The sequence below is a fragment of the Camellia sinensis genome, chromosome 1 (assembly GCF_055761805.1).
Source record: "Camellia sinensis isolate YWXY chromosome 1, ASM5576180v1, whole genome shotgun sequence".
NCBI classification, from domain to species: domain Eukaryota; kingdom Viridiplantae; phylum Streptophyta; class Magnoliopsida; order Ericales; family Theaceae; genus Camellia; species Camellia sinensis.
Window position 1 is genome coordinate 139,466,205 of NC_138961.1, and position 10,531 is coordinate 139,476,735.

The following is a 10,531-nucleotide window of genomic DNA, read 5'->3' on the forward strand; positions in this document are numbered from 1 at the left end:
GATAGTACACAGTGCATGCAGAGGGACACGTGGCACCTTCAGCTTGGTGGCTCAAGGAAGAATATTTCATGTGATCCTTTGGGACACATGTCTTCTCTCTATTTGGCCACTTGGTGTCTTCTTGGCACCAAGGAAAAGCCTATAAATAGGACCCATTTCCCAAGGTTCAACAAGAGGAATTTTGGGGATTTGAGGAAGATGCTGTCTAATTTGGTACTGCCATACACTTCTTCTTGAGCCACTTGCTTCACCCTCACCCAGCTACACACTCTTTATTTCCCAGATAGTTGCTGTTGTTCATTCTCAAGCCACTTCCACCATTAGTGGGCCATTAGCATAGTTTTGCCTCTCTAAGCACTCCTCTAATCTTGAAACCCCTGACATTTCTGGCGACTCCACAGGGGAGTCTGCTTTGTTGATGGTTCATACCCGCAGTGGCTTACATACTTCACTGGAAAAGATAGCAGAGGAAGAAGTTCAACAACCCCCACGGCAGCAAGGCTCTTCCAATGGTGGAGTAACACATGCGGAGGACCGTGACCACAGTATCATGGTTGAGGCAGTTCAGTCACTCCAGGATACGCAGAGGGAGATCCTGGCAGCTTTGCAAACTCTCACTGAAGCTATTATGGCCATGGCTTCTAAGCCAGCTCCAGTGCAAGCACCTCCACCCGTAGCAGTTCCAAACCCAGTGCCTAACTTGTTCCCTGAGGTTCGGGCTCCGATCTAGGTACCTCTGGTGGTACCTCAGGCGAACGGTACAGCCACCGGTTTAGCTACCCAGGAGCAGACTGGACCATTCTAACGCACTCATTTTGTTACTCTAGCTGATGTACAAGCTATGCTCGAGCAAGAGCGCAGCAAGAAACAACTGCCATCTCTCCCAGACCCAGATGTGAAACCCTCATACTCTCAAGAGATACAGACCATGCCCTATCCAACTGGGTATACAGTGCCCAAGTTTATTAAGTTTGATGGAAAACAAGGCAATGCCAGAGAACACGTGGTCAGGTTCATTAAAACTCTTGGTGTCCATGGCAGTGACCACTCTCTGCGCCTTCGGGAGTTCTCCAAATCACTTACTGAAAGAGGTTACAGTTAGTATGTGAATTTGGCTCCCAACTCGATCAAGAGTTGGGAGGAGATGGTGAACAAGTTCCATACGAAGTTCTTCCAAGTCTAGGAGAAAGTTACAACACTCACACTTGGGCGAGACGTCCAAAAAGAAGGCAGAGATATACTGGACTATGTTAAGCGGTTCCAAGACAAGGCAATTGACTATCATGAACCAGTGGATGAAGCTCACTTAGTCAACATATGTGTGGAGGGTGCCATACGCAACTACAAGATTTTTTTGGTGAACCATAATCTGCCTACCTTTTCAGCCTTGATTGAGGCAGCTAGAAATCTCAGTACCACAGGTCCTTTACACAGATCTCATGACAGCCACCGTTACTCCTGCAGTAGTAGAGTTTCTGCGGTAACCTCTATAGGAGGGAGCCGCTCGCAAGCAGAGGCTTCATGCTCTCGAAAGAGGAAGAGTTATGAAGACAGGAATCCATATCCTTGCAGCCTTGAGAATGTTAAGGCCTTTGTTAAAGAATGGGTCGCTGATGGTGAACTTACTTTACCTTCGGTTGATGTTACTCCAACCAACAAAGACAAAGAAAGCCCAGATTACTGTGTTTATCACAGAACCACTAGACACCCTACCAGGGACTGTTGGACGTTAAAAAATATCTTCAAAAAGAAAGTTGACATGAATGAGCTGAAGTTCAAAGATGCCGGTAATCATGACGTACGAAAGGACCCTTATCCTAACCACAAGAAGAAGAGGAAGAATGTACACATGATCAGCTACCTTGGGCCTGTGCGCGATCAAGTGCACATGGCGTCCTACTATGATGAGTTAGAAGAAATGGTAACTATCCAGCTCCCTGAAACAGGACCTGCAGAGGCGAAATTCGCAGAGGATGCTCATGCTCAAGCCTTGCAAAATTCTGTTAAGTTTCGCACTTTCTTTGACCAATTGGGGCTGAGCCAAGCCGCCAGGATGGAAACAACAAAGGCTCTCAACAGTATCTCTGAAGTGCACCATGTTGAAGTTGCTGAGGCCAAGGAATATGTGCCTTGGCACATCCAGGAAGATTATGGGGCCATTACCTTTTCAAAGGTAGACAGAGCATACCAATTTCCCCATAATCGTCCTCTTTTTGTCACAACTTATATCAATGATGTGGAGTTCAAGCGTGCTTTCTTCGATGGTGGGGCGTCCATAAACATCATTACTACTGACACCTTCGCAAGGGCTGGCATCCCAAAGTCCAGAATGGTTCGCCAACCCATTACTGTAACCGGTTTTGGTGGTGAGAAAAGGTCACTAAGGGCCATGTTGTAGTGGACTTAGCAGTTGGCGAAATTCATTCCGCGACTAAATTCCAAGTGATTGAAGCTGATACGAATTACCACATGATACTTGGCAGAGCTTGGACGCACCGATATGGGGCTATCCTGTCCAGCTATCACCAATGTGTGAAGGCAAAATTGGGAAAACACACAGTTACCATAAATGCGTCTGAAAAGCCATTCAGAGTGGAAGAGGCACATTATTCGGATGTAGTTTTCTTTACTGAGTTGTCAACGGTTGAAGCTCCAAGGAATGGTAAAATTGCAGGGGTAAAATTGCCGAAGTGGGAAGACATTCGAGATGCAGAGGCTACTCCAGAAAGCAGTGGACAGAAAAGGAGCAGTGCATCGACAAGTCCTCCGCCCAAGATTGTCAAGGTGCGTGAGGGCGGCAAGAGAGTTTACTACCTATGATGGTCTTGGGGGCCAGACTTCATACCTTGGAAGGAAGACCCCGAGACAAATAAATGTGATGGTGATGAGTCCTGAGAGGGGTTGGTGGAAACGCTTGAGCCCGCCCCTGAGTGCATGCAAGATAGGCCTAAACCCCAGTAGGAGGAACTTGCTGAGGTCAACCTCAGTGACTCACTTAGGCAGAGCAAGTCGGTGTTTGTCAGTAATACAATGGCTCTAGCAGCTAAGATAGAATTGATAACACTACTAAAGCAATACAGTGATGTCTTTGTTTGGAAATATGATGAGATGCCTGGTCTTGACCCATCTCTTGTCACTCATCATCTGGACACTTTTCCCAACTCTAAATTGATTAAGCAGCAAGCTCGAAAGTATCACCCTGATCTTGAAGCAAAGATTAAAGCAGAGGTAGAAAAGTTGCAGAGGGCCAAGTTCATTGAGCCTATACAATATCCAACTTGGCTAGCAACTATTGTTTCTGTGTAGAAGAAGAATGGTCAGATTAGGGTCTGCGTAGACTTTTGTAACCTGAATAAGGCTTGCCCGAAAGATGAGTTTCCATTACCCTATGTCGATACACTTATTGATTCAATTGTGGGTCATCAGATGTTCTCTTTCATGGATGGGTTCAGTGGTTATAACCAGATCAAAATGGCACCAGAAGATGCAGAAAAGACAACCTTCAGAATGCCCTTGGGAAATTTTTTCTATACGGTGATGCCCTTCGGTTTGAAAAATGCAGAGGCAACCTACTAACGGGCTATGACTACAGTGTTCCATGACATGTTGCACCACGAAGTGGAAGTATATGTGGATGATCTGGTGGTCAAGTCTACTAAGGCAAACCACCACCTTTGCAACTTTGAAAAGGTTTTTCAGCGCTATCGCAAATTCTGCCTCAAGATGAACCCTCTCAAGTGTGCCTTTGGAGTTACCGCTGGCAAGTTCCTTGGCTTCCTTGTACACCAGTGAGGGATTGAAGTAGATGGGGACAAGATCAAGTAAATCATGGAGATGCCTCCGCCACATTCTCAAAAAGCTCTGAAGAAATTCCTAGGCAAAGTGTCATACCTCAGGAGGTTTATTCCAGTCCTTGCTGAGATAACTTTCCCCTTTGGGACACTACTGAAAGGGAGTCATAAGTCTGAATGGTTGCAAGAACACCAACAGGCATTCGATATGGTGAAGCGAGCACTTACCTCCCCACTTGTAATGATTTCCCCACAGCCTGAAAAGCTTCTCCTACTGTACCTGACCTTTATTCCACGGTCTATTGGAGCCTTACTTGTCCAAGACATAGATGGCATTGAAAAGCCAGTCTATTACATCAGTCGCAAAGTCAATGGCGCCGAGTCGCGATATACCCCAATTGAGAGGCATTGCTTAGACTTAATTTTCACAGCGCAGAAGTTACGCCACTAGTTTTTGGCACACTCGATCCAAGTTATGACCCGGAGTGATCCCGTTCGCTACTTGCTGAGCAAGCCCGCTTTGACTGGGAGAATGGCAAGATGGCCCTTGGCTCTAGCAGAATATGATATCACTTGTGTTACTCCCATGGCTATCAAGAGCCCAACACTTGCAGACTTACTGGCTAGTTCCCATCCAGTGAACATGAACCTGCAGAGGTATCCCTACCAGGTGAGGTCCATGTCTCAGCAAATGCAGTTGAGACTTAAAATTTGATAGAGCCTCCAGAGCTGGGAAAGGTGGAGCTAGCATAACATTAACTAGTCAAGAAGGAGGGAAGTTCCATCTGTCATATGAGTTTGACTTTGAATGTTCAAACAATGAGGCTGAATATGAAGCGTTGATACTGGGTCTGATAGTTGCCCAAAAGAAGGGCATCCGCAAGTTAAAAATCTATGGCGACTCCAAGTTAGTTGTCAATCAAACGATGGGTGATTTCGTCTTAAAGGAGTCCCTATTGGCCCCATATCGCACAATAGTTCAAAGGTTGCTCACTCAGTTTGATGATATCCAAATCTAGCATACCCCTCAAACACATAACCATTTTCCCGATGCCTTGGCTACACTGTGGGCAAAGGTGGAGATACCAGATGATAGTATAGCCATCGTCATTGAGAAAAAGATAACACCAGCGGTGCTAACTAAAGAACATGCAGAGGAAGATGCTGAGGGGTGGAGAGCAGATATAATCCAGTAGCTGAAAATTGGCCAGGGAGCAATCAGACCAGCAGAACTTCTATCATTTTTGCTCCTCAACTGGGTGGCAAGGTCCGTCGGTAGGCAAGAAGCAACTGACAAACTGAAGCAGATCCATGCTAAGTCTTATGGAGATAGAGATATCAATCTATACCGACGGATACAGAGGCAAGGGTACTACTGGCCAAAGATGGAATAAGAAAGTATTGAATTGGAGAGACAATACACAAAATGTCAGTGCCATCCTAAGGAAGAGAAAGCCTATTTCTTAAGCAGTGAAGAATGGAGGCAGCCATATATCGACTACCTTGGAAATGGCACACTGCCTGAGAACAAAGCCGATGCAATTAGAGTCAACAGGCGGGCCCTCCGCTTCTTTCTTGACCAAGGCAAGTTGTACCGAAGAAGCTTCGAAAGGGAACCTATAGTGTGCTTATCAAAAGATGAGGCAAACGAGGTGCTGAGGGAAGCCCATAAGGCAGAGCATCAAGGAGGACAACGGTTATATGGACATCTCATTCACCTCGGCTACTACTGGCCAACAATGGAGGAAGATGCTAAAAGCTTTGTGAGGAGATGCCAATCTTATCAGAAGTTTGGGAATTTGATACATGCACCAGCAGTTGAACTGCACAACATCAAGACTCCTTATCCGTTCCATACTTGGGCATTTGACTTAGTAGGTCCTATAGCGCAGTAGTCCAAAGGATACAGATGGATACTTGCAGCAACCAAAGTTAGCACCAAGTGGGTAGAAGCTACGCCAATGAGGAAGGCAGATGGGGCAGGGGTAGCCAACTTCATCAGAGAGAACATAATCTGCAGGTTTAGCATACCCAAAGTAATATTGTCTGACAATGGAACTCTTTTTGTAAATCGCCATGTGGGAAGACTGCTGGATGCCTACCAAATTAAGCATCATATTTCTAGTCCATACTATCCCCAAGAGAACGGACAAGCTGAGGCAACCAATAAAACCCTCATTCGAATACTGAGTAAGATGATGGATGAAGCAGGGGGCACATGGTCTGAACAACTCCCCGTAGCACTCTAGGCGTATAGAACGTCAAAGAGGAAGCCAACTGAGGCAACCCCATTTTCCCTAGTATATGGGTCTGAAGCTGTGTTACCAGTTGAGTTAGCAGTACCCTCAGCAAGAATGGCTATGCCAGCACACTTAGTTCCAGACAGCAGGAACAACGACACAGAGGCGGTTGAAGAAAGAAGAGATCGGGCCTCACGGGTAATGGAAAAGTATCATCAATCCATAGCCTACGCCTATAATCAATTTGTTCAACACAGAAAGTTCAAAGAAGGGGACTTAGTACGGAAAACAGTGGATACAATCATGCGGGGGCAGCCAATTCCCAAGTTCTCACCTAGATGGGAAGGCCCCTACAAAGTTGCTGAGGCAAGCAGCAGTGGGCACTGCAAGTTGACAAGAGTAGATGATGGATTCAGAACTGGCCCTATCAACGCCAAGTATGCCAAAGAATATTTTCCTTAATTTCTTTTGAAAAAAAGTTGTAAGTTTTTTTGTTAATACTTCTAAAGCATTGTGTAAAGAAAGGGTGGTACACTTAGTAAACCTGCTACTCTCATATACACTTAGTGTGAGGAAAGTTTTCCATACTTAGTGAAAGTTTATCCTTGTAAAAGCTTAGTCGTAATGAAATTTTACACTTGTAAAGAGCTTGCCTTATCTTTAGAAGCTATGTGAAAACAATGTAAGGGAAGCAATGAAATGAAACTCAAAAGTACTACCAAGCACCCTTATTTTTCATTAAAGTCAAACTTCCAGAACATAATTACAGTGTTTGAAAAAGAAGTTATGACAGAGAAAAACAAAAGAAAAAGCGCACCAAGTGCGATGCAACAACAAAATAAAGAAAAACGGAAGAAATCATAACAAAGTCACAAAGTTACATCAAATCAAACCCTTTAAGAGGGAGTCCATCAGAGTCACATCTTGAGGCAACTGGGCAGCCAATGCAAAGTCCTTCTCTTTGAACCGAGCCAGGTTCTGCCGGTGCTGCTCCAAGGCACCCTCACACTCCTTAATAGTTTCCTCCAGGGACGCGATAATTGCCACATTGTCGGTATGCTTGAGGAACCTGTCAACTGTCTGAAGCCTGGAGCTTATCAATGATAGGTTAAAATCACTCATCTCAAAACCGTTCAGATTGGCCTCGGCACTCTCCACGAACTTGCTGGGAGTGGTCAAGATCTGCATGGTAGCAAGATCACGAACAAAGCCAGCGAGTGACTCCAGCATTGTCGTCTGAACTATTGATCCAGGGACATTGAAAGCAGTAAAGGTGTCCGGATGTAGCATTTAGATACGAGCAAGGGTTGGAGCAGCTTCGGAGGAAACCCAGTAACTTAGGAAGGATACTTTCTCTGAGGGCCAGGGGACTCTCTCACACCGCCGCCGGCTTCAATCACTGGAGGGAGACTGATGGAGCGACCAAAGGTATGAGGGTGGCGCACTTCCCCTGAAGATGATTGTCCCGCGGCAATGAAGTGGGTAAACACTGGCTGGCGACCAGGTGACTTGGCCTGACAAGAATGGCCAAAACTACCTACACCGTCGCGTTGCTCCGAAAAGAGGTCGTCCATCTGATAATCTCCAACATTCTGATCTGGAACCACAGTGGTATCCATCCCAGTATAAAAATCACTGGACATCCCAAGGTCAGCTAGCACCTTTGGAAAATGAGTGGGGTACAAGTCTGCCAGCTGTTCAGAGGTTGCCGAAGCAACTGGATCAGAGGCCCCAGCAGTTGTAGTAACTGTGTGGGCAGCTAAAGTGACAGCTACCTCTGCAAATCTGTCCAAATTCAGAGGGGTCACAGCAGGGATAGTAGCAGCAGCCGCTACACTTGCGCTCTATTCTGCCACTTGAATGTCTGGAACTGGAGCTTTCTGAATTAGCAGAGACGCAGTAGATTGGGAGGACCCGCCAAATGCAGCTCCAAGGGTAGGTGGTACAACTTCCAGCGGCTCTCTCATGCCACGACATTCTCTAGGGGTCTCAGGCACGAAGTCATCCCCGCCAACAGAGGAATGGCCAGAGTACACATAGTCAGAAGGATGTAGAGGCTCTAAACCCTCAGTAGCTATATCACCCGCTGCAACTTCCACAGCAGGGGGAACTTGCACATTGTCTGCAGCCTCCACAACTGGCTCTGCCTCTGCCTCAGCGATCAAGTCACCTCCCACAATTGGTTCATCTTTAGCGTCTGGAAGAACTGTTCTGCGAAACTTGACACTTGTCACCCTAGTAGCAATGGGGAGGTTGTCATCGTCGTCTGAGTCTGAAGGAATGCAAATGGCAGTAGAAGAACCCCCTAGACCGGAGGGCAATACAGTTCGCGGTCCCTAAAATAAAAAAGAAGATCATGCGTTTATTACAGTAAACATAATAAGTACAAGGAAATAATACAAAATACTTGTCTAAGTATGAATACCTTTCGAAGCCTCTTCCAGTTAGGTGAGGTATGTGCCACGGGAACCGATGCTGCTGTGGCTTGGGCTGCCCTCAGCCAAGAACGAGTCATGCGTACTGGTGCACCTGATTCGGGGGGAGCAATCTGTAAGGGTTGAACAGACATCGCCCCAGACGGGTAAGGCTCCTCCATAACGTGCGACGATAGAAGCTTGAAGCGACAGAATATGCTGGATTATTTCCCTTGGCCAGAAGGCAAACGAAGGGATAGGTCGAGCTGCGGAATAAGTTCCATTGTTGGGACAACTGGGGCACTATTGCAAAAATTGAAGAAGGAACCGAGATTGCGGTGCCAGAATAACCTATTATCGGGAGTACAGGCGCCCTCTCCCCCAAGTGAAGGAAGCTCCATGACTCCTAGGCCCTCCACAAGTAGAGTAGTGTAGTTGCGGGTAAATCATTGAAAACTCTGGTGGAAATCAGTCTGAGGCGGGGGAGCATATGGGACACCCTAATCCATCCCGAATTGCATGAGAACCCTGTCCGGTCGATAGACGACACTGGACATGCCTTCTTCATTCCACACAGGCAGAAATCCAGGGCGAATCATGGCGGCAATAAGGAGAGAATTAGCTTGGATACTGTCGAGAGAAAAATCAATGTGGCGGGGCTCTGAAAAATAAAAAGGGACAACAGAAATGCCTGGGAGACGCTGGGTGAAAGGGCGGAAGACACACTCCTCTATATGGTCAACATAGTCTGAAAATGGCCTGTTAGTGCCAAGGCCAAACCACCGAGAGATGCGAGGGAGGGACTGACACACTTTCCTCGTGACAGGCCGACCCTCTGCATCTAGAACAGGATGGCCCTCTTCATCAAAGACTTCATTAGTAAGGAAGGGCTCGTGTTCTTCAGGGGTGGGGTCCATGGCAGGAAATCTCTCATAGGAAAAAGCAGCCAGGAACTGGGTATGCACAAAGCTCCGCACGTCATAGCGGTCCATAGATCGCTCCATGTTCGAATGGATGAGGTCAAGACGAAAATATAAGTTTCCCAGAAAGAGGGAAGCCAGAGGAATTTGATTACCGCTGCAAAGCTTTACAACTAGGGGAAATACCAGGTATTGATACTTTCAGCAGGGTTATTGGGTAGGACAAAGAATGAGATAAAATAGCTTATAAACGTCGCCAAATACAATTCACCTCGGTAGCCGGAACCAACTATGGAGCCACGACCCTCCTCAGTGATGTCCCTTACGACTGGTTGCAAGTCCTTAAAGAAATTCTTTAGCCAAGAAAGATAGGAAGTCTTATCTCTTTTGGGCCTCTCCTGGAGCAGTTCCTCGATTCTAAGATCATACCAGGAACCAAACTTTCGAGCCTCCCAAAAGGCGGTCTGAAGAGTAATGACAACAACTTGCTCTGTAGGGGTCAGAGGCTCTGGGTCAAAGGGCAGATCTCCACGAGTGCTGAGGTGCAAGAGGACGGCAACATCTTCCAGGTTCGGGGTTATCTCCCCCCATGCCAAGACAAAAGTGTGGGTGTCCTGACTCCAACGGGAGACAATCATATCAGTGTTGGTCTACACCTTACGCACTGATAGCTCTCTCAAGATTAAAATGGCATTGAAAAGGTGAACATCACGCAGACGCTGCTCGAAACTGCCATCTGCCATGACATCATCGACCCAAAGGGACCAATTTGCTGGAGGGCCCGAATGAGTACGATAGTAGATGTAAGAATGTGGAAAGTCGCCACGCTCCACACGAAACCGCAGCATAGAAATCGGGTTCACCATGTCCGCGTCTTCCAAGGCAGCCTCCCCAAAAGGAAACAGAGGCTCCTCTGGAGATGGGGTGTCTGGAACAAAGGAATCAACCGCCTTTCAGAAGGGGTCAGCCAACCCTCCGAAGTAAGGGGCCCGCCTCCACTCAGTAGGGGGTGGGCCAGCCCTGTCAGCAAGAAACCTCGTGTTAGCCATGGAAAGGAGTAAAGAAAGTCAAAAAGCTTTGGAAGGAGGGGACAAAGGAGAGAAGAAGACAAAGGAGATAGAAAGGTGTGTTGGGAAGAAATGGGGGATCGGTGGACCTAAGGGCAT

At 46.9% G+C, this 10,531-nt stretch overlaps 1 protein-coding gene across 1 annotated transcript; it reads right to left on the reverse strand.

Moving 5' to 3' along the window:
• Positions 1 to 8,945: 8,945 nt before the first annotated feature.
• Positions 8,946 to 10,003, reverse strand: LOC145820090 (uncharacterized). Its single transcript, XM_082914688.1, has 2 exons — positions 9,637 to 10,003; positions 8,946 to 9,538 (listed from the first exon to the last, which is right to left on the reverse strand). The coding sequence occupies exons 1-2, from the start codon at positions 10,001 to 10,003 to the stop codon at positions 8,946 to 8,948; spliced, it is 960 nt and encodes a 319-aa protein (XP_082770814.1).
• Between the last annotated feature and the right edge of the window lie 528 nt (positions 10,004 to 10,531).